At 47.6% G+C, this 24385-nt stretch overlaps 1 protein-coding gene across 1 annotated transcript; it reads left to right on the forward strand.

Moving 5' to 3' along the window:
- Positions 1–21013: 21013 nt before the first annotated feature.
- On the forward strand, positions 21014–22678 carry LOC135816925 (uncharacterized). The gene has a single exon (XM_065330031.1). It carries the CDS (start codon positions 21014–21016, stop codon positions 22676–22678), a length of 1665 nt encoding a protein of 554 aa, XP_065186103.1.
- Positions 22679–24385: the final 1707 nt, after the last annotated feature.

Below are 24385 nucleotides of genomic sequence, written 5' to 3' on the forward strand. Positions count from 1 at the left end.
GTATCCAAATATAATCAAAAACACGGAACTCTACAACCGTTGTCGCACCCAACCCATCTCCAAGGAGATCGCGGCGAGGCGATGGAGCTTCCTGGGGCATGTGCTCCGGATGCCATCAGGGGCACCGCCACAGGTCGCTCTCGATTTTGCTGCTTCTGGTGCCTTGCGGGGAAGGATAGGCAAACCAAGAACAACACTGCTAACCACTCTCTCACTGGATTGTCGGGAGAAGCTGGGGCTTGTGCTTCTGTCGCGACCTGGCCTAGCCCAGCTTCGGAAGGTGGCGCATGATAAATGCCGATGGAATTCATTGCGAAACAGCACTGTTAATTAGCCTGGCCATAATAATACGATTACATCTGACATGCTTGCCTGCCTACTCGTGCGCACGCATGCATTCTTGCCGGAGATGTCTACCTGTGGCGACAATAATTTTTTTATGGACTGATCTTCTTTTTTAGTGTTTGCACACTCTTGGCTGCTGCTGTGGCACTTCTGTATTTTCATGCTGCTGCGCTCTGTACGGCTGCACTAGCCGTGTTAACTGTCGTACCCAGATGCACACATTCAATCCCTGGCTATGCTTTGGAATTGTTTTCGTTGCCTATGTCCTCATCTCTCTTCGTTTTTTTTCGCTGCCTGGGCTCTCATTTATCTTTGCGTGCTTGCTTGCTTGTATTGCTGAGGGAACACATGCTGGTTTGTATTCGTGGGTCCCCATGGTGCATGGGCCACGCGTACTCATCCGGCAGATATGTGTGAATAATAATAATATTAGATAAAACTATGGAAACCGCAAGAATTTAGGTTGTCACAGCAGTCAAAGTGGAAGTTCTTATAGTTGATTAGCGACCACTTCAGCATGGCAAATCATTAGACACGTCACATTTGATGTGGATACATCTACCTCAGCTCAGAAACTTGTGTGTGTGTGGGGGGGGGGGGGGGGTAGGGTTGTGTATGTGTGTGTGAACGAGCGCGCGGTTGCTTGTCCACACACTAGGAACACGACTCTGACTGAGTTCCTGAGGCGAAAACGCACGAGGAATATGACCGTCATTGAGGAATCAAGGTGCCGCGGTCGGCCGATCGTCCCTACGTGTGAGTTATCCCAAGCGCGTTTGCACAAAGTATATGTGCACCTCTTGGTCATTCCACTCAGGCATACCTTAGACCCAACGCACAGAGAAATCAGCATGGCGGAGCACAAAGGTCCGATATAGTAAAAGTAGAAATGCAAAGGATAGGTAAGAAACTGCAATGCAAAAACCCGGCTCAAGCGGACAAGTCCACTTGAGCGGTATTGTAAACTCTCTAATAAACTCAACTCTACAACTCTACTGCACTCAACTGACACACTCTACTCCAGCCAGCAAACGTACACTGCTGAAGTCTATAGCAAGCAGCTGCGAAGAGAAGCATCGAGCAGTCAGCAGCAAACAGAGCGCAAGAAAAGTCAGCAGGAGCGAGCGGCACGTTGCTGCAAGGAAACTGTAACACTATAAACGTGCAATGGAAACAGGCAGATCGCGCAGACGGAAAGACAAGACGATCGATAACAGTTCTGTGGTAAGGGCGAGTCTGGGCAACACATTGAGGAGTGCCAGCAGGATGTGACTGTAGTGATGATGAGGAGTAGAACATATCTAAACACGTGACTCCATCTTCTAGAAATGTACATCATGTGTACCTATGCTACTGTTCTAATTATTATGCATAGTCATGGTTTCAGCATTAGGGTACATAACTGCTACATGTAAATGGTTATGAGCATTGCTGTGTACGCAGGGTCATCACAAAGGCATTACAGCGATGGAAAAGGCTAGGGAAAACAAACAAACATGAAGAGCCAGTGCGTTGGGATAAACTACAGGCAGTAAACGCACAAGCAGATATCACGAGATATACTGGGGTAAAACAACAGAACAATGTGAGCAAGACATCCAGCAACATAGAAATATCTAATAAAGCAGACAATTCCTATTCTGCCATCAGTGTGTACTGTGTAGTCACTGTAGCCGGAGACTACTAACGAAAACCATACTTCACAAAACATACACGTAACTTGATTACCAGCATTGCCGCAACAAGTCCATCCTGACAAGTATCCTATGATCGTATTACTACAGATTAGGCCATAGCCAGCAGATCAGTAATGGGCTTCAATGGACTATTGTAACTTGATCACCCGGGTAGTACAACGATACATACCAGCAAAGGTTACTGGTTGGGATGTTGCGCAACACTTCAGTTACACCGGTACGATGATGCAGTCCGGTCAGGCTATGATCATCATGGTTCAAAGTCAATGTGATCAAATCATTGCTCTGCCAGCGCTGGCCTAGAGCACCACCACCACGAGAGGTATCAGCACGGAAACCAAACCAACCGTACACTTCACCCTGTGTGCGATGTACAGTAGACAGTACTGGACTAGACGATGCACATAAGTACACATAGATACCGGCATCCTGTGTGACATCTATACGTACCTGTATAGCACTACTACCGCACTGTTCCTGTATCGGTGAGCTACATACTGAACGATAGCTCCAGTCGGTCGACAGCTTACGGATGGTTCGGTTGTTGTTCGTGATCTGAATATCGCCATAACAGCGGTTGATATCAAACACAGGTGCCGGCTGAGCAGGTGCTGGTGGAACAACACTGAACTTCACTCCACTACCTTTCAGGGGAACACCGGCAATCGTAGTGGAAACAGCGTATTCGCCGGCTGCAGCAGGACGGCATTTAGTCACCAGATGTCCAGTAGATGATTGCTGTAGGGGCTCGCACTGGACTGTCTTGCCGTCCGGATTTGTCACACAAACTCCTACATCAATCTTCCTCAGCTGATCTTGGCTGATAGTAGTCGCATCGGAAAGGTGCTCCATCTCTATGTCGATCTCAACATCACTGCCCATCTTACGATTGCCCGAGCAACACAATTTGTTCTTTGCTGCGTCAGCACAAAGACCCGCTTTGCCGATGCCAGCAACGAGATCACGTGTGTCGCTTGCCGCAAAGACGATGCCGCTCACAACACATGGCTCAGCATCACTCTTGCCAACCTCTGCTGCTCCGTTCAAGGCTGTTACTAGCCAAGACGACATGCACACAAAATCCACACTGTCCTGGCAAGCATCCAGCATGCCCCTCACCACCTTCGTTTGCGACACACTGCCCTGCAGCCTAGCGAGTTGCTTCTCCAGAGGTCCCAGTGCCTGACTTCGAAGATTATCAAGTTCATTCAGAACACTGGTTTCACGTTTCTGAATAGCTTCTACCAGAGAACGGAAAAATAGCACGGCCTCTTCTGATGCAAGCTCTATCTGATCATGAAGGTTACGAATGGAGGACTGTACTTTCTCAATGGAGCTCTCCAGAACGCCATCGCTCTCAGACACACAGCTCGACAACAAATCATTCACTGATGCTCTCATCTTCTCTGCTGCAGCATTGATAGACACAAGATCTTGTTTGTGTGGCTCATGTTTTCCAGTAACAATGCATCGCTCACATAACAGTTTCTTACACTTTGTGCAGAACTTGGTCAGGACACTGCTTGGGTGCAGTGCACAGTGATGTTGTGATTGAGTAGCTGAAGCAGCAGTAGTGGTCTCAGCAGTCTCAGTGCCTGCTTCAGTCAATGCAAGTACCTCATGACCATGTGTAGCTCGGGAGCGCTTGTGTGCATCAGTGTGTACACTGCACAGATGACTGCTGCATGTTGCACAGTGCGATACAGCCACTTCCACATCCATACATTCATCACACGACACTGCAGACTTCTGCTCTGCATCGCTACCCTTTACATTCGCATAACTGTCTGGCAAAGACAAAATTGGAGAAAGTCCAACCTCCAACGGTGTTGAAGCCCTACACTTAGGACAGGTGATGGAGCCATCTTCATCAACATTCTGCTCAAGGCACGATATGCACAGAGAATGGAGGCACTGAACCAGTTTAATCCTCTTGTTTTCACAGCCACACGCTACACAGGTCACAGGAGGCATGTCTCAAGCAGGAGTTATCCTCTAGTCCAACACACTGAGCTTCTCACTAATTGTTTTCTCAACAATCAAGCTGGCAAAGGGACACTACAACGTCTCTGGGATCAGAAATGCAGCAAGAGGAATCTCGAGAAGAAAATAACACTCGCACCAGGCGGTGAACACAGAGATAAAAGTGGCACGGTGTCAGTAGTAGATGTAGCTCTGCACAGCAGTCTAGTGCAATGTAGGCTACACACAGCATGTACACATGCAGACAGTTGTACTCTCACTGCATGTACTTTTCAGAGATTGCATGACAAGCTGAGCTGGCCCCAAGCCAAGGCCAGGTCTGTCATGACAGGTAGCACAGACTTTGCTGTCAATGTACCTGCACCCACCATGGCAAGCACAATGCCCCCGGCATACTGGCATAGTTCACAAAACACCATACAGTTATCAGTGTACAGTGTACACTGCAGCATACTGTAAATTAATTTATTTGACTGGCAGGTATCTGATTTGCTTGGAATACTCTTTTAGCTACATGTATGCTAGCAGTATACCGCACTAATGACAAGGTTATGCCTAAATTATGCCAGTTGATAAACCAAATGGTCCCGAAATGAGGCCGTATGAGGCACAATTTGGGGCCCTTTTCTGCTTTATGCAGTGATTATGCTGAAATATTCTCGGTCGGACGCCTTTTTCAGGGAAAGTGGGGCTCTGTTCAAAATAGACCTTTTGCACAATAAGGGTCACGTGATCCGAGACGGTGCATCCCCTTCGATTTTTGTGCAGAGTATCAATTGTTGAGCATGGCGAGATACTGCAGATTTCCATTCGGAGATGGAGGAGAGTGTTTCGAGTGATTTTGCACCGATGTCTGTGGAGTCCGTGGACGAACTGCCAAATGAAGAATGGTCTGAGAGGGGAATAAAGGTGTGTTTCTGTCTGGAAAAGAAGGTATTGCTGGAATGGTAAGGTTTCCACATTCACACGATACTTCGGATTATTTTAGTTTTAAATTTCTTTTTCATTTCTCTACCTCTCCCCTGTTGATGCACAGGGCACTTTGCTATACAAAAACCTCATGCTCCTAGAACTAAGAAGGGTGCAACGTCCTCGAGTGTACCGTCATCAGGCCTAAAATTTCATGCGTCCGGGTGGACGAGTGGTGAACCTCTGTTTCACAAAGTGAGTGCCACTGCCATGCTTGCTCATCTCCAACACAGAGGCAAGTGGCCAATGACAACGAAGAGGGAGCTGACGGAGTAGTACTAGTAAAGACGCCCGTAGATCGGGTCCATGAGTTTTACTTTGGTGGCTATGTGCACGATATGATAGTCTGTCATATCGTGCACATAACCACAGCTCGAACTCGGATGACTTTCTCCGCCCATCTGAGTGACGAGGCTGCGTCTCTCTGCAGTTCAACATCAGCAGCTCGAGCAGCGCCAGCAAGCAGTCGATCTTCCTTGAATGGTGCAAGCAGGGTGGGGACATGCCTTTTCTCAAGCTCGGGAGTCTCTTAGCAGAACGGTTTGTGTCCTCGCAAAGGCAAGGACGAAAGTCAACATCGACAAAATGCTCCGAGCACAACACTGTGGACGATATGCAAACTGCGGCCCTCTTCTCGCCGGATAGCCTGGATTCAAGAGTGTCAATTGTCAGCAACACCAGAGAACCCTTGGACCGACAAGTGGGATTTCTTGGACTAGTGACGACGGTTGCTGCAAACAAGAACTCAACAGTGGTTCTAGGAAAGCATTTTTCCTCGGAAAACATTTTCTTCGGAAAGCATATAGAAACCTCTTTCTTCAGAACTGAAAAAATCAAGTGAAAAAATCAAGTGAAAAAATCAAGTGAAAAAATCAAGTGAAACATTCAAGTAAGAAAAAGCTGGGAAGTAACACATACATGAACAAGTAAGTTTGCCCGTAGGGATCGTGAAAACACAGGAAACTTTATCACTTTCTGCACCAAACTATGCATGCTGGTTGCATGCCAAGTGTGCAGTGCGTATGCAGCATGCCCCATCTCGGACCCTCTGGCTTATGGTGCAACAGGTCTAGTATGCGGGCATTATCCTCCGATGACTACCCGCCAGTCTCTCTACCACCACTACCAGACCTCCCCCCCCCCTCCCCGCCTTCATACACTTCACAGTGACACACACAACCATATTTACATACTTGAAGAGAAATAGGGTTTCCTGTTATGAATTCAGAGGCTTCCTGCAGTGAAAAGGCAATCAGAAAATACAAACAAACTCCAAGAAATGAACGCCCAGAGCCCGCACTATCCTCGCTATGCTTTGTTTTGTTTTTTACCTAGGCCAGTATGTTTTATCGTCTGATGAGTGTTTATGAACACAAAACTCCGAGTTACGAGAAAGATTTTTGGTCTCGGTTGTTCTGCCTTTGTGTAGGCCAGTAGGTGTGTTAGTTGAAATGATAGACACGTCTTTGAAATACGATTATCGGGCTTCCTGCAGTGAAATGAAAACAATCCGAAACTTATACACACACATGCTAAGAAAGCAAGAAAACAGGGAGCCAGTTGATCAGGAGCACATACATTTGACGTTTAAAAAAAATATATTTGGGACAGTTCGACACAGACGGTTTTGTCACCGCAGTGAATCCAGAATTTTCAAACTCATTTCACTTTCACAAAGTTACAATCAGGAAAATTTTAATTTACCCTGCTTAGCATGTTGGTTGGGTGTGTGAAGTGACAGTAGTTTCTGCAACAAAGGTGTGATTCATAAACTGGCAAGGTGGAAATGTCCATACACACAATTTGAGTCCAAGTGATGAATGGCAGAGAAACCCCAGAGTAACATTTCCTATACAAATATAATCACAGTACACAGTGTACAGTGTGTCTTGAGAGAATAGAACTCCAAATTATAGCGATGTTTATGATGACTCGTGCTTTTGTGTTTTGTGTTACGCCAGTAGTGTGCGACAACTTCATATTTTAGAAGCTATTTTCATACGCCTTCGCAACCCAAGCCTACTCATTCAGAAAGGACACATCACTGCTCTTACACTTTTCCCTAGCACCCCTACACATACCCGTAATGTTAACTTTCAAACCGTCAACCATTTGTTCACCCTTACACCTTGTTTCGACATGTCATAGAGTTTTTCCCTCATTTCTGTGTTGTTACATTGAATATCCCTACATTTATTGCGACAATATATTCTCCTTATTTACAGCTTACTTGCAATTCATTGTGCATGGTGATTCTTTCCTGGTGACAGCCACAAGCCGGAAAACGTTTGATATAACTATTTGTTGCTCTGTGTCTGAGAATGAGTGCGTTCACATTTCCTTACCCTTATTCTAATGATGGTTGATAAATATGGTGGTAAAGACACACCTGGCAATATGGCGGTAAACACACGCCTGCCCACACACGCTCCCTAGGCTGCAAAGTTCTGGCACAGAGCTCTCCTTCTCACCACCACCACCATCAGTTCGCGCTTGGCGCCTGGTCGATGCATGGCTTCATTCTGATTTATTCTAATTATATAAAAGAAATAGGATCAAGGAACTACAAGTAACGCTATACTGTCCACTCAGTTTCAACATGTGATAGAGTTCTTCTCTCATTACTGTTTTGTTACATTGAATATCTCCCCCATTACTTTGACAACGTACTGTAAACTGCCTAATATTCGCGACGGATTAATGTTCGCTATTTTCGCGACAAGAGAGTAACGCGAATATTAACCATCGTGAAATCTAACTTCAACAGTGGGTGGATGTAAGTGGCCCCAGTGTTTCGCGAATTTTTACCATCGCAAACTCGCTGGTTCTAAGAAATCGCGAAAATTTAGTGACGCGGATATTGGGCCGTTTACAGTATTCCCCTTGTTGGTTTTGTGCACCAGCACATGTTCTCCAGGCGTCAGGGGGCCAGCCTCCCGCCCATCCCACTTGCCACACACAGCAACGCAACTGACCTAAGTACTACATAGTTAATTGACAAGACGGAGACGACCAAAGAAGAAGACCGGACACGACGAAGCAAAACTGATAACCAAAGAAAAGACAAACATCGTGGCAGCATATGAGCATGCGCAGGACAAAACAAAATCAATGATACACGTGACAAGGAGGTAAGCGTTCCATGGCGCACAGAAGACTGCACGTGCAACAAAAACAATTCAACAAAGTCAAAAGTAACAAACTACAAAAATAAAAATCAAAGAACCACACGCACAAAAGCTGAGTATTCAGGCTCGGTGGACATGGTACCTTGCCATGATCCAGGCGAAGCTGTGCTTACACCACAAACTCCTTCTGCCCCTCTCTCACTGCTGCACGCCTCATACGGCTCGAGAGATCAGCGAGGACTGGCATCCGCGCAGACTTGCGATTGAATGACTCCGTCGCTACCCAGCCCCTGCGCGAGAGACTTCGGTTATCCACCATTGAGCAGCTCTGCCGTCAGAAAGTCCTTGTCTTCGTCTTCCATTGTCTTCATGCTCTCACCAGTCAACAATTTTCGTCATTCTACACACCTATTTCCCCCGATCTGGTTGACCACGAATGCAGAGCTACCCGTGGACAGATGACGCAACTTCTGCGCGTCCCTTTCCTTCCAGGTTCTGCATGCTGATTGATCGTCCATTCGCTTCCGGGGTGCCATTCTGTGGAATGTGTTGCCTCCTGATGTTCGCCTCATTGTGCGCAAAGAAGAATTTAAGCGCAGAGTCTGAATTTGAAATCTATGTAAATACATGTAGCATTCTGTGTCACAATTATCACAATTAGCGCGATCGACGAGGAAATATCAGTGGCACTCACAACCAAAGGGATTTGCGAGGCGGCGTACAGACATAGCGGGCCACAGACAGTGGAGGACGGAACAAAGACGGAGAGTGAAAGAGTGTGGACGAAGAGTAGGGCGGAGGGCCTGGGAAACTAGACCAAGAAGAATCCTGGTCACAGCACCAAGTATCGTGGTCGGCCGATCATCCCTACGTGTGAGTTATCCCAAGCCCGTTTCCACAAAGTATATGTGCACCTCTTGGCCATTCCACTCAGGCATACCTCAGACCCAACGCACAGAGAAATCAGCATGGCGGAGCACAAAGGTCCGATATAGTAAAAGTAGAAATGCAAAGGATAGGTAAGAAACTGCAATGCAAAAACCCGGCTCAAGCGGACAAGTCCACTTGAACGGTAATGTAAACTCTCTAATAAACTCAACTCTACAACTCTACTGCACTCAACTGACACACTCTACTCCAGTCAGCAAACTTATACTGCTGAAGTCTATAGCAAGCAGCTGCGAACAGAAGCATCGAGCAGGCAGCAGCAAACAGAGCGCGAGCAAAGTCAGCAGGAGCGAGCGGCACGTTGCTGCAAGGAAACTGTAACACATTAAACGTGCAATGGAAACAGGCAGATCGCGCAGACGGAAAGACAAGACGATCGATTACAGTTCTGTGGTAAGGGCGAGTCTAGGCAACACATTGAGGAGTGCCATCAGGATGTGACTGTAGTGATGATGAGGAGTAGAACATATCTAAACACGTGACTCCATCTTCTAGAAACGTACATCATGTGTACCTATGCTACTGTTCTAATTATTATGCATAGTCATGGTTTCAGCATTAGGGTACATAACTGCTACATGTAAATGGTTACGAGCATTACTGTGTACGCAGGGTCATCACAAAGGCATTACAGCGATGGAAAAGGCTAGGGAAAACAAACAAACATAAAGAGCCAGGGTGTTGGGATAAAATACAGGCAGTAAACGTACAAGCAGATATCACGAGATATACTGGGGTAAAACAACAGAACAATGTGAGCAAGACATCCAGCAACATAGAAATATCTACTAAAGCAGACAATTCCTATTCTGTCATCAGTCTGTCCTGTGTAGTCACTGTAGCCGGAGACTACTAACGAAAACCATACTTCACAAAACATACACGTAACTTGATTACCAGCATTGCCGCAACAAGTCCATCCTGACCAGCATCCTGTGCTGGTATTACTACAGATTAGGCCATTGCCAGCAAATCAGTAATGGGATTCAATGGACTATTGTCACTTGATCACCCGCGTCGGACAGCGATACATACCAGCATAGGTTACTGGCTGGGATGTTGCGCAACACTTCACTTACACCGGTACGATGATGCAGTCCGGTCAGGCTATGATCATCATGGTTCAATGTCAATGTGATCAAATCATTGCTCTGCCAGGGCTGGCCTAGAGCACCACCACCAACACGAGGGGTATCAGCACTGCCACCCCACCAACCGTACACTTCACCCTGTGTGCTATGTACACCCGTCAGTAGTGGACTAGAGGATGCACATAAGCACACATAGAGTTGGGCATACTGTGTGACATCTATACGTAGCTGTATAGCACTACTACCGCACTGCTCCTGTATCGGTGAACTACACACTGAACGATACATCCAGACGGTCGACGACATATGGATGGTTCGGTTGTTGTTCGTGATCTGAATAAGGTCAAAACAGCGGTTGATATCAAACACAGGTACAGATGCCGGCTGAGCAGGTGCTGGTGGAACAACACTGAACTTCACTCCACTACCTTTCAGAGGAACACCGGCAATTGTAGTTGAAACAGCGTAATCACCGGCTGCAGCAGGACGACATTTAGTAACCAGATGTCCAGTAGATGATTGCTGTAGGGGCTCGCACGGGACTGTCTTGCCGTCCGGATTTGTCACACAAACTCCTATATCGATTTTCCTCAGCTGGTCTTGGCTGATAGTAGCAGCATCGGAAAGGTGCTCCATCTCTATGTCGATCTCAACATCACTGCCCATCTTACGATTGCCTGGGCAACGCACTTTGTTCTTTGCTGCGTCAACACAAAGACCAGCTTTGCTGATGGCAGCCACAAGATCACGTGTGTCGCTTGCCGCAAAGACGATGCCGCTCACAACACATGCCTCAGCATCACTCTTGCCAACCTGCGCTGCCCCGTTCAAGGCTGTCACTAGCCAAGACGACATGCGCACAAAATCAACACTGTCCTGGCAAGCATCCAGCATGCCTCTCACCACCTCTGTTTGTGACACACTGCCCTGCAGCCTAGCGAGTTGCTTCTCCAGAGGTCCCAGTGCCTGACTTCGAAGATCATCAAGTTCATTCAGAACACTGGTTTCACGTTTCTGAATAGCTTCTACCAGAGAACGGAAAAAAAGCACGGCCTCTTCTGATGCAAGCTCTATCTGATCATGAAGGTTACGAATAGAGGACTGTACTTTCTCAATAGAGCTCCCCAGAACTCCATCACTCTCAGACACACAGGTCAACAACAAATCATTCACTGACGCTCTCATCTTCTCCGCTGCAGCACTGATAGACACAAGATCTGGTTGGTGCTGCGTATGTTTACCAGTACTGATGCATCTCTCACACAACAGTTTCTTACACTTTGTGCAGAACTTGGTCAGGATACTGCTTGGGTGCAGTGCACAGTGATGCTGGGATGGTGATTGAGTAGCTGAAGCAGCAGTATTGGTCTCAGCAGTCTCAGTGCCTGCTTCAGTCAATGCAAGTACCTCATGACCATGTGTAGCTCGGGAGATCTTGTGTCCTTCAGTGTGAAAACTGCACAGTTGACTGCGGCATGTTGCACAGCGCGAAACAGCCACTTTCACATCCATACATTCATCACACGACACTGCAGACTTCTGCTCTGCACCACCACACTCTACCCTGGCATAACTATCTGGCAAAGACAGCATGGGGGAGCATCCAGCCTGTTGCAATGGTGTTGAAGCCCTACACTTCGGACACGTAATGGAGCAATCTTCATCAACATTCTGCTCAAGGCACGATATGCACAGAGAGTGGAGGCACTGGACCAGTTTAATCCTCTTGTTTTCACAGCCACACGCTACACAGCTCACAGGAGGCATGTCTCAAGCAGGAATTATTCTCTAGTCGAACACACACTGCTTCTTACTAATCGTTTTCTCAACAATCAAGCTGGCAAAGGGACACTGGAACCTCTCTGGGATCACAAAAGCAGTACGAGGAATCTCCAGAAGAAAATAATACTCGCACTTGGTGGTGGACACAGAGGTAAAAGTGACGTGTCAGTAGTAGATGGAGCGCAGCACATCATGCTTGTGCAATGTAGGCTACACACACCATGTACACATGCAGACAGTTGTCCTGTCATTGGATGTACTTTTCAGAGACTGCATGACAAGCTGAGCTGGCCCCAAGGCTGGCCAGGTCTGTCATGACAGGTAGCACAGACTTTGCTGTCAATGTACCTGCACCCACCATGGAAAGCACAATGCCCCCGGCATACTGGCATAGTTCACAAAACACAATACAGTTATCAGTATACAGTGTACACTGCAGCATACTGTAAATTAATTTATTTGACTGGCAGGTATCTGATTTGCTTGGAATACTCTTTTACCTACATGTATGCTAGCAGTATGTCGCACTAATGACAAGGTTATGCCTAAATTATGCCAGTTGATAAACCTAATGGTCCCAAATTGAGGCCGTTTGAGGCACGATTTGGGGCCCTTTTCTGCTTTATGCAGTGATTATGCCGAAATATTCTTTGGTCGGATGCCTTTTTCAGATAAATTGGGGCTCTGCTCAAAATAGACCTTTTGCACAATAACGGTCACGTGATCCGATACAGGGCATCCTCTTCGATTTTTGTGCAGAGTATCAGTTGTTGAGCATGGTGAGACACTGTAGATTTCCATTTGGAGATGGAGGAGAGTGTTTCGAGTCATTTGCTACCGATGGCTGTGGAGTCCGTGGATGAACTGCCAAATGAAGAATGGTCTGAGAGGGGAATGTAACATTATTCTGTGGAATGAAGGTGCTTTCCTGTCTGGAAAAGAAGGTGTTTCTTGAATGGTATGGTCTCCACATTCACATGATACTTCGAATTACTTTATTATTATTTATTATTAAAAGCATGTCCGCGTAGGTGGCGGGGGTGCCACTTTCGCTTATGCCATTCAGGATTGATGTCTGAAGAGTAATACGATACAATGAAATGACAGAAGTGACGTCAACAAAAGCCGTTAGCAACAACACAAATATGACTAATGGAAAACTTCATCCAAAGTATAAAATAAAATAGAATATGCATACAACATGTCGGGTCAGTCCTGTTAGGTGGGGCGGGCTCCACGCCATGCCTGTCACTTCGAATTACTTGAGTTTTGAAATTTCTTTTTCACTTCTCTTCCTCTCCCCTGTCGATGTACAGTCAACTTCGCTGATGACGACTGCGGATATAACGACAATTCGCGAATAACGACAGAATTCCCATGCCCAGAGCAAAGTTCAATCTAACTATAATTATATACATATAATGAGACTTCGGGTATAAGGACACTTCGCGAATAAATTAGGGGTGAAAGTTGGCACTGACATCCCGAGGTCGAGCACTCTGATTTTTTTCCGATCGAATGTTCGAGTATCCGAGTATTTTCATCTTTTAACAATTGCACACAAAGGGCCTTTAAAATTACATGATAAAACCAATAGGCGCTAGGCAGTCATTTTTCTCGGGTATATTGATCGGTGGGTCATTTGGGCTGTCTCTACTTGTGCCCAAATGTTCACCACACAGTCTGCATACCAATATCTACTCAGTGCCTGCTGCCCTGCTGCCTGTAGACTCAGTTTCTATGGTAACTGCATGTACATGTACCATAGATGAACAAGTACTCTGAGTTATTCCGAGTACGATTAGTTTTGAAAAACCGAGCGAGTACTCGAATATTCGGTATAATTGTTTCATCCCTAGAATAAAATGTATTGTTAGGTACCCCCTCCCGTACATTCTACAACCTTATCCAAGCTGGCCTGCATGCACTCTCATACTCACCTTTTGTCTCCTTTTGTTCCGTTGGCCTGGGTAGCTACTTACGCGCCCATAATTGCCATAGCTACCCATGCCCTTTGTCTTGCCGTTCACACTTGATCTCTCTCTCTCTCTCTTCTTTCTCTCTTACACAACGTAGTTGTTTCGTTTGTCTTGGTCTCTGTATCTTCGTCTCCTGTAATAAATGTTCCACCTACCAGTTCCCGTTGTCCATTGTTGTGCTTGGGGAGTATGACGTCGTCCTGTTGGAACTCAACATTGGCGCCCGACTATTGATCGATCAACCCACGACCCTGAGATTCTATGCCCAATTGTCCTCAACCGCCATTCGTCTCGTCTATGTCAACCTCGTCTCGTCCATGCCCATCTCGTCTCGTTTCCAACCTCGTCTCGTCTGAGTCGTCTCCAACCTCGTCTCGTCTATGTCAACCTCGCCTCGTCCATGTCAACCTTGTCCCTTCTATGTCAACCTCGTCTTCTCTATGTCAATCTCGTCTCGTCCAAGTCATGCAGGTCAGCTACTTTCTCTATTTCTCTCCTTCTTTTTCATCCGTCCTTCGTCGTCAAATTTATTTTCGGTTTATTTTATTTTGTGATTTTTTGTAGTGTGTGTTTGCGCGCGCGGGTGTCCTTCATTAATATTAGGGGTCCGATCATGGTGAGCCACGCTCTTTTATTCATGTCGTATATTAGTGTAACTATGCTGGTTAGTTTTGTTATGAAGGGGTGTTTGGCCCGCCTTTGGCAATGTTTGCGCTATAGCACTAGTTTGAGTGATGCGTATCATAGAATTATTGAACTAATGTAGAGAATAGGAACGTGATAACTGTAGTGCATGTTTAGTAGAACACTTTTGTGACATCCGTGCTTTGTGCGTGTGTGTGTGTGTTTTTTCTCTACTTCCTCAGTCATAATTATTTTCTCTTTTCTTTCTCATCGTCTTATTATTTCCTGCAAGGTACCGGTTCTTTTTTTGCGCAGGGGAGGTATGTTAGGTACCCCTCCCGTACGTTCTACAACCTTATCCAAGCTGGCCTGCATGCACTCTCGTACTCACCTTTTGTCTCCTTTTGTTCCGTTGGCCTGCGTAGCTACTTGCGCGCCCATAATTGCCATAGCTACCCAGGCCTTTTATCTTGCCGTTCACACTTGATCTCTCTCTCTCTTCTTTCTCTCTTACACAATGTAGTTGTTTTGTTCGTCTTGGTCTCTGTATCTTCAAGGCGTCTCCTGCAAGAAATGTTCCACCTACCAATTACCGTTGTCCATTGTTGTGCTTTGAGAGTATGACGTCCTCCTGTTGGAAGTCAACAGTTTGTGAACGTGTAGAGTTAACAATGGTTAAAACTTGCTGGACGCACACCCAATCTCTTAGTACATTTCACACTGTGCCTGAACTCTGCACTAAGCACTGATACTCTGGCACCGCTAGCGGCACCATACTCTGCCCACTTGGTCCAATTCGGGACGCTCTCACACTCACTCATACCCGGTTGCCTTTCTTGCTGTGCTTTCCTTTCTTGCTACATTCTCAAATTATTGCAAGTTGTCTCCTCGTGGCAGATTTATTTCCTTTGATTTATTTCCACGTTTCCGGCATTGGCATTACGTGACAATGGAGAAGCAGAACCTTCGGTCACTTACCGACCTCGAGCTTCGCGATAAATTGTCCGTGATGGAGCTGTCGACGACTGGTCGGAAGTCTGTTTTGATCGCCCGCTTGGAACAAGACGAAATTTCTGGGGCGGCTCCTGGCCCTGGGAACGACTTCTTCTGCTCAACCGGAGAGGGACCCAGTACAGTCATGTACTGGGTACACTGCATCACACTTCCAATTAATTCGACGGCCAGCCATACAAATTGACCCAGATTATGCTTTTAGCTATACTAGCAGCATGCTGCACGAATCACAAGATTCAACCTAAATTATGGCAGCTTGGGCTCCAAATGGTTGCGAAATGAGGCCCAATAGGGTCCTTGTTCTCTGATAACTTACACTACTGGTGCCAACAGAGTAGCGCAGCATGTCCGGATAGTTCCCATTTGCCTCCCAGAAGAGGCCCGATTGGGGTCCGATTGGGGCCCTGGTCTGTTTATGCAGTGATCATGCCGAAATCATTTCCGGCAATGCCTTTTTCCAGGAAGATGAGGCTATGCTCAAAATGATGCCGGCATTATCCACAGATGACTATCCGCCAATCTCCCTACCAGCCCCCAGCCCCAAATTCACACACTTCACCAACAACAGCAGTTTCTTACTTGAAGAGCACTGGAAACAGAGATTCCTGTTATGAATGCAGAGGCTTCCTGCTGTTCAAACCTGCAGTGAAAAGAAAACAATCCGAAACGTATACTAGTACACACGCATGCTAAGAAATGAAGAAAACAAAGAGCCAGCCAGCAGATCATGAGCACATACATTTTGATATTTTTTATAGATTTCAGTTGGGATGCAGTTGGTTTGTTCACCAAAGCGAATCCAGATAATTATTATGAATGCATTTCACTTTCAGAAAGTTCCTAGCAGGCATTATACCCTGCTTAATATGTTGGTTAGGTGTGTGAAGCGACAGTAGTTACTGCAAGAAAGGTGTAATTCATAAACTGGCAAGGTGGAATTGTCCATAAACACAATCTGTGTGCAAATGGTGAATGGCAGAGAAACCCCGCAGTAAAATTTCGCGTACAGATATGATCAGAATACACGGTGTACAGTGTGTCTTGAGAGAATAGAACTTCAAATTATAGTATTGTATAAAAAAAGTGTAGATCGCACCCAGGGAATAATTTCAATCCACAGCTGCACGGATTGTTTTTAATATTGGGGATGGACCAATACTTGATGACTTAGTGCACACACTAAAAGCCGTATGGTTGACCCAACCCCTCTCAACATAAAACCTGATCACCAGCTCAGCCAGAACTTGACCCGACTGCCGTATGGCCACAAGTTAGTGTCAGACCAAATTTGCTCGGCCGACATCTATATTTTGCGGCAAAATGTTTTCTGGCCCGCCGCCCATATTTTGCCTTCATTTTGCCACGCCACTTGATATTTCGCCACCTTTTTGCTCAAATTCGAGGCAAAAATGTGTGTCATGTGTTTGAAAAATGGCCAAAAAGTAGGTCCCATGTTCGCAAAATGAGGAAATGTGAGGCACATGAACCGTAAAAGTTATATATAGGCAATGACAGCTTAAAAAACGCCAGATTCGGACCAAACATGGGAGAGTGAAACATCGATATTTTGCTCGGTTTGCTAGCAACTGCTTTTTCAACGGTTTTCAATATTTTTAAGAAAGGGTTTGCTCCCCACACCGGAGCTCGCGCTATTCCGCCGACTTTAATTGACACTTGACTGACTCACGACTGCCATCCAGAGCACACGAGAAGTCCATCGAACCTTCGACTCGGCAAACCTGCAAGAAAGCACCACTCCCTGCTCAATACACAGTGTTTCGGGGAATTCACCCCTTATCAGTTGAGCTTGAGTAGGCTGAGGAAGATTGTGCCTGAAGAGCACCACTTATATAGTGCTCTCCAGGCACAAACATCACCAGGGATACAAACTTACAGAGACGCTCCGTTTCCAGCGCGACAAACACCTCGTGAACACCAGATAGCAGCGTGAGTCAGTGTCGCTCCTGGAAGGTGAGACAGACGTCGAGGACCCTCGGTCATTCGCAACGCTGTCACCTCCAAACCAACTAGTCGCAAGCCCGCGCTGGGCACAACAGTACGAAGTAGTGGTTGCGACTTCGGCGATGATTTGTAAGAAAGGGTTTGCTCCCAACACCGGAGCTCGCGCTATTCCGCCGACTTTAATTGACACTTGACTGACTCACGACTGCCATCCAGAGCACACGAGAAGTCCATCGAACCTTCGACTCGGCAAACCTGCAGAAAATAATACATTCAGCATGTACAGTGTTTTTAAAAGAAATTTTTCTTCGGCCAAGTGCTAGCTTTAGAATATGAGTGTTTCTTGTATTAGTTTTAGATCCAATAAATACCTTATGGTACCATAAATATCTTTTCAATATTTTGCTAGAAGAATTGCTAGCAAATTTGGCCTGACCCTACAGCAGGTGCAACAAACAACGGTCATGTGACCCAATCATGTGACCTGGTCATGTGACCTAGTCATGTGACCTAGTCATGTGACCCAGTAACGTGACCTAGTCATTAAGGTGGCAGTTCCCCGTTTTCGTATACTACACTCTTTGGACCAGAAGTCATGAACAGCTAGGAATATCCAAAACCAAACTTGGAAATGATGTTGAGGGTGTTCATACCGAGGTTCAGAATCATTTTTTCACACATCTCACTTATCTTTGCCAACATGGTAACCTGAGAATCACTGCATGCGTCAGTCACTGTTGCCTACACTTGAAACACAGCCCTACCCCAGTCATGGACACCCGTTACCACACCTGTTACCACAAACACATCCATGATACACAATACTCTCAATTATTTCATTGGCACAATACTCGTAGTTTTGCTTTTTTTATAGCTGAGTGTAGCGAAAGCATGTAAAAAACGGATTTTTCATTCACAGATATTTTCGAGCAGTTAATTGCTCTTGTTCAGCGCAATTCCATAGAACCTGCCATCAGCTTTATCGTGACTGTGATTGCTCTGATAGACCGCTGCTCCATGTACTGAACAGTTGCTCTGTGAGTGAAAATCATACATTCAGCATGTACAGTGTTTTTTAATGTTCGGTTAAAGGGGAAGTTAAGGCAAAAATCAAAATTTCACCAGTTGTAGTCTTCGGGGTGCTGAGTCGAATGGTCTTGGTCCGAGGAAGCTGAGACGCTCCCTTCCTACTTGAATCCCAATCGAACTCGCGCACTTCCACCGAAACTGGGTGACTGCGCCCTACTAGATGGGGATTTGTATGCAAAATGTCACTAAAAGCGCCATTTCGTTCTTATAAAAGCACGGATGACCGCGATTGGCCCATATGTTGTAATCTTTTGGACGCTGAGTCGACTGGTTTTGGTCCGAAAAGGCTGCGATGTAGCGTTCCTCCTTTATTCCCAATCGAACATGGTTGAACAAGCGGTCACGTGCTCCTGCGTACACCAGTCACCTGGTCACCGTGCCTGCAGGGTACAACTTACTAGCCTGTTTGACCTTTTTTGGGTGCACTCCTGTCACTCGAGTTGAACTCGAGTTGAACCTTGGTGTGAAAGTTGTCGCCTGCTGGCGTGGTGACCAGGTGATTTGGGCACCCAGGAGCACGTGACCGCTTGTTCAACCATGTTCGATTGGGAATAAAGGAGGAACGAAGCATCGCAGCCTTTTCGGACCAAAACCAGTCGACTCAGCGTCCAAAAGACTACAACATATGGGCCAATCGCGGTCATCCGTGCTTTTATAAGAACGAAATGGCGCTTTTAGTGACATTTTGCATACAAATCCCCATCTAGTAGGGCGCAGTCACCCAGTTTCGGTGGAAGTGCGCGAGTTCGATTGGGATTCAAGTAGGAAGGGAGCGTCTCAGCTTTCTCGGACCAAGACCATTCGACTCAGCACCCCGAAGACTACAACTGGTGAAATTTTAATTTTTGCCTTAACTTCCCCTTTAATGTTGGAGTTAACCGTTGTTAACAGTCACATACCATTGCTTCGCTGTTGGCCTTTATAACGGGTTGCATAACCCTCCTTACGTGTGTGCACAATCTTGCTCTCTCTACATACTGCTGTGTATCATAGACATCACATGCCCACGCTCTGCGCATGCGCAGATTTCCTGTGCGCACAACAACAGAGCTTGCTGTCTTTCCAGTTTCCTTGCCTGCAGTCAGCTTTCAAATTCTGAACTCAAAAATTCTGATTTCTGATTTGAGTTTGCCTCCGTCCTGCTTGAGAGTGTCAGTCCTAGTTCTGCCGATTGGTTGCCGCCTTTAGTATTCGCTTTCTTTGTTCTCTCTCAGCTCAGTCCCGTCAGACTACGTGTCTTCAGCGGCCAGAGATTATTTGAGTATTATATTCTCGCGATGGCTCGTTTCTCGACCAGAAAAAAGACGCCATCGGCCAGAGTGGCAGCTCAACCTTCGGATACAGGACGTAATGTGCGTGTGCGGCGAAATCCTGTTCGTCTTCAACCGCCCAGAACTCCAATATCTCCCCACTTGGATTCTGTTGTCTCCGACGTTGCGCCGTCAGTTTCTTCTGCCGCCGCCTTGAATGTGGTCCCTGATCCCGGGGCGGCAACTCAAACTTCGGCTGCACGCAGTAATGCGCGTGCGAGGCCAACTCCTGTTCGTCGTCAACCAACCGGGACTCCATTATCCACGGCCTCTGTTGTCTCCGACGTTGCGCCGTCAGTTTCTTCTGCCGCCGCCTTGAGTGTGGTCCCTGATGTACTTGCTTCGGCTGTTTCTCAGGCCGTCGGCCAGGTCCTCCAGCCCCTGATGGAGCGAGTAGAGCAGTTGGAATCTGCTGCAGCCGTCGTGCCGCTTGTCAACTCCAGCTCCGTTCATGCATTCCGGGGCCATCTGCCGGCTGCTCGTCCGTCGCTCTCTGTACCTGATAAACTCCGCGGGCGAATTGAACGCGGCGAGTTTATTGACTTCGACGACCTCCTCCCGGACCAACTGGGTGTGGAGCCCGATGTGGTCCAGCTAGCTGTGGGGGCCAACCGCTCTGTCCAACTTGTACAGAAGCCAACTCAGGCCCAGCGCCGCCATGTCCACGATGTAGCGTCATGGCTCGAGGCGTTTACTGTCTACACAAGAGTAATTGTCGCGGCGGCTCCAGATTGCTGGCATATCAGGCCACTATTCTGGATGCAAATAACTCGTATCAGGTGGACGCATGGCTAAGTTATGACAGGCGTTTCCGGCGCGCCATAGCCTCCCAACCACTGTCGTACGACTGGGCTATCATCGACTCTAATTTGTGGCAGTCGTCATTCACCAGCCGTGGTCGCCCGCCATGTTCGCGCTGTTCTCTGGTGCACCCAGTGGCCCAGGCCCGGTGTCCCTTTAGACCAGGGCCTCCATCCGTCGGCGCTGGGAGTGGAGGTCCGCCGCAGTCCAGCGCGCCAACCCATCTTGGGAAGCCTATCTGCCGCAACTTCAACAAGGACCAATGCAACAACTCATTCTGCTATCGTGGCCATGTGTGCCTTCAATGCCGCGGGAAGCACCCAGAAGTCAAATGTGGCAGGGGACAGTCCGCCACCTCAGCGTCTGCTCCGTAAACATCCTGTGGAGACCCCCATCAATGTACGCCGATTAGCCGGGCTCCTTAACCGTCATTCTGATCACTCCTTCTCTCACTTTGTGCTGCATGGGTTGTGTCATGGTTTCACGATAGGCCATTCTGCTGCTATATCTGGTGTTCATAGTTCTCCCGATCACCTGTCGGCTATTCGTAATATGCAGTATGTTTCTTCCTATTTGACCGAATGTTGTGAAGCTGGGCAAACAGCAGGTCCATTTCCGGAGCCACCCTTTCTGTGCATGCAGACATCTGGTCTGGGTGTTGTGCCGAAGTCCAATGGAAAACTTCGTGTGATACATGACCTGTCGTCTCCCGATGGCAGCAGTGTGAACGATGCTATACCACGCGGGCAGTTCAGCCTGCATTACGACTCCGTGGACACCGCAATTGCCGCCATTATGCGCCTCGGCAAGGGCTCCCTCTTGACAAAGGTAGATATCCGTAATGCATTTCGCCTGTGTCCCGTCGCCCCCGCGGACTGGCATCTTCTCGGGATCCGTTGGAACGGCATGTACTATTACGAGAAGGTCCTTCCATTTGGTCTCCGCTCCTCACCATTCATCTTCAACCAGCTGGCAACGGCTATCAACTGGGTCCTTGTCCATGTCGGCTCCTTGCCCGACGTAATGCACTACCTCGATGACTTCCTCGACATCTGCCCACCAAGCTCCTCCCTGGCGGCCAAGCACAAGGCCATCATCTTGGACTTGTTCCAGTTCTTGAACATACCTGTCGCCACAGAGAAAGCTGAGGGCCCTTCCACTGTCCTCACCTTCCTCGGTTTGGAACTGGACACCGATCGCTTGGAAGTGCGTCTGCCTCAGTCCAAGCTTCTGGCCCTACGTCGTTTAGTCTCTACCACCCTCGACCAGGGTTGCGTTCTCAAACGCGAACTCGCCTCCCTCCTGGGCCACCTCTCATTCGCTTCCAGAGCAATTCCTGCCGCCCGTACATTCTTACGCCGCCTGTATGACCTCGACAAGGCCACATCTGAGATGTCATCTCACCGAATGCTGCACCTCTCAGCCTCAGCCAAGGGCGACCTGAGCTGGTGGCACCAGACTCTGTCAACATGGAACGGAAAGTCATTTTTCCTGCTAGAGAAGTGGATACCCAGCGCTGACCTCCAGTTGCAAACCGACGCAAGTGGCACCATTGGATTTGGAGCCTTCTTCAATGGTCGCTGGTTCAGAGGTGACTGGTCTCCGCAGCAACTGGAACTAAGCATTACCTACAAGGAGCTCTTCGCCATTGTCGCGGCCTGCGCCACATGGGGGATCGAGTGGCTGCGGCTGCGTGTGGAGTTTCAGTGCGACAACCAAGCTGTCGTGGAGTGCCTGAAGACGGGCACGAGCCGGTCTCCTGCAGTCATGGCACTCATCCGCACCCTGTACTCAATCTGTGTGAAGCACAATTTCCTGATCCGAGCATCGCACCTGCCAGGAATTTCCAATACCATCGCTGATGCCCTGTCCCGGAACAAGATGGATGCCTTCAGGACCTTTGCTCCTACAGCTGCGGAGCGGCCTGACACCATGGTCCAGCCGATCACCGAGTAAGTGCAAAGACATTCACTTAGGATGCAGATAGCGTTCTTTGTCGATCCTACTCCACAATATCAGTCTGACTTTATGCCTCTAGAACAACGCTCTTGTGCAATACATACTTACCTTCTATATTGGCTGTTATCACCCGCTATCTCCTCTGGCCCTAATGGGAATGTCGGCATGGGCACTCCTCCGTAACTGGCCTCTCGCGCACTACTATTAAACTGGCATGGGTCATAAACCGCTCCTGCTCAACGCAGGCCGACCCACCAACTCGCATGGGTCACAAACCGCTCCTGCTCAGCGCAGGCCGACCCACTTGGTCATATACAGCTCCTGCCCTCGGTAGGCCGACCACACTATTCGTTAACGCGCACTCAATTGAGGCCAGCTACTCTGCCCGACATTCCCATTCTTCCAAACTCACTCTCTTGTCTTTTGGTGTGTCGCGTCCTGCACGCGTGTGTGTCTACTCTATACTCCAGCATGGGGTGTAGAATGTTAAATGTTCGGTTAATGTTGGAGTTAACCGTTGTTAACAGTCACATACCATTGCTTCGCTGTTGGCCTTTATAACGGGTTGCATAACCCTCCTTACGTGTGTGCACAATCTTGCTCTCTCTACATACTGCTGTGTATCATAGACATCACATGCCCACGCTCTGCGCATGCGCAGATTTCCTGTGCGCACAACAACAGAGCTTGCTGTCTTTCCAGTTTCCTTGCCTGCAGTCAGCTTTCAAATTCTGACCCACCCTCCTCATCCCATTTCTTACTCTTACACTCCACTCCATATATTTTGAAACACATGGATGCGGGCACTCCTCCGTAACTGGCCTCTCGCGCACTACTATTAAACTCGCATGGGTCATAAACCGCTCCTGCTCAACGCAGGCCGACCCACCAACTCGCATGGGTCACAAACCGCTCCTGCTCAGCGCAGGCCGACCCACTTGGTCATATACAGCTCCTGCCCTCGGTAGGCCGACCACACGATTCGTTAACGCGCACTCAATTGAGGCCAGCTACTCTGCCCGACATTCCCATTCTTCCAAACTCACTCTCTTGTCTTTTGGTGTGTCGCGTCCTGCACGCGTGTGTGTCTACTCTATACTCCAGCATGGGGAGTAGAATGTTAAAAAGAAATTTTTCTTCGACCAAGTGCTAGCTTTAGAATAATTATGAGTGTTTCTTGTATTAGTTTTTGTTTCGGGGTAAACAAGTTAGTTGTTTACGATAGGATTATATTTGTAGCAAGTTGTATTAAAGGGGAACTGTCACCAAAAATTTTCTTTGTCTTGTCTTGTAGCTCTTTGGCTCCTGATCACGATGGTGTTATTCGTTTTTCTCTGCGATGACTGGAAGTGGGTGAAAACTTGAAAAGAAGGTGCCCAAAATTGTCCCGAAGTACCGAGTGACGTCACGCCGGACTTGACCTCCACGCGTACTTTCATCGTCAAAAACGAAGTCCAGCCCGTGTGCTCGTCGATCGAGCCAACTGTTCGATGTACGGTGCACGCTTGCCTTCTGAACTCGGACACTCGATGTGTACTTTGTACACAATGAGAACGCCAAAAAGGGACAAAATAAACAAAAGTCGACTGCAGTTTGTCGCACTGGTACTTCCTCCACGAAGCTCCAGCTCTTTGTTTTATTTGTGATTACGAAGGAGTGGAAGGATGTTTGTTTGCTGTTAGTGTGACACACATACCTCGTACT

Source organism: Sycon ciliatum, chromosome 5, assembly GCF_964019385.1.
Source record: "Sycon ciliatum chromosome 5, ocSycCili1.1, whole genome shotgun sequence".
Lineage (NCBI taxonomy): Eukaryota > Metazoa > Porifera > Calcarea > Leucosolenida > Sycettidae > Sycon > Sycon ciliatum.

Bases quoted from the DNA above. Each gene is read 5' to 3' on its own strand.
- LOC135816925 (XM_065330031.1), top strand. From the start codon at position 21,014: ATGTGTGCCTTCAATGCCGCGGGAAGCACCCAGAAGTCAAATGTGGCA.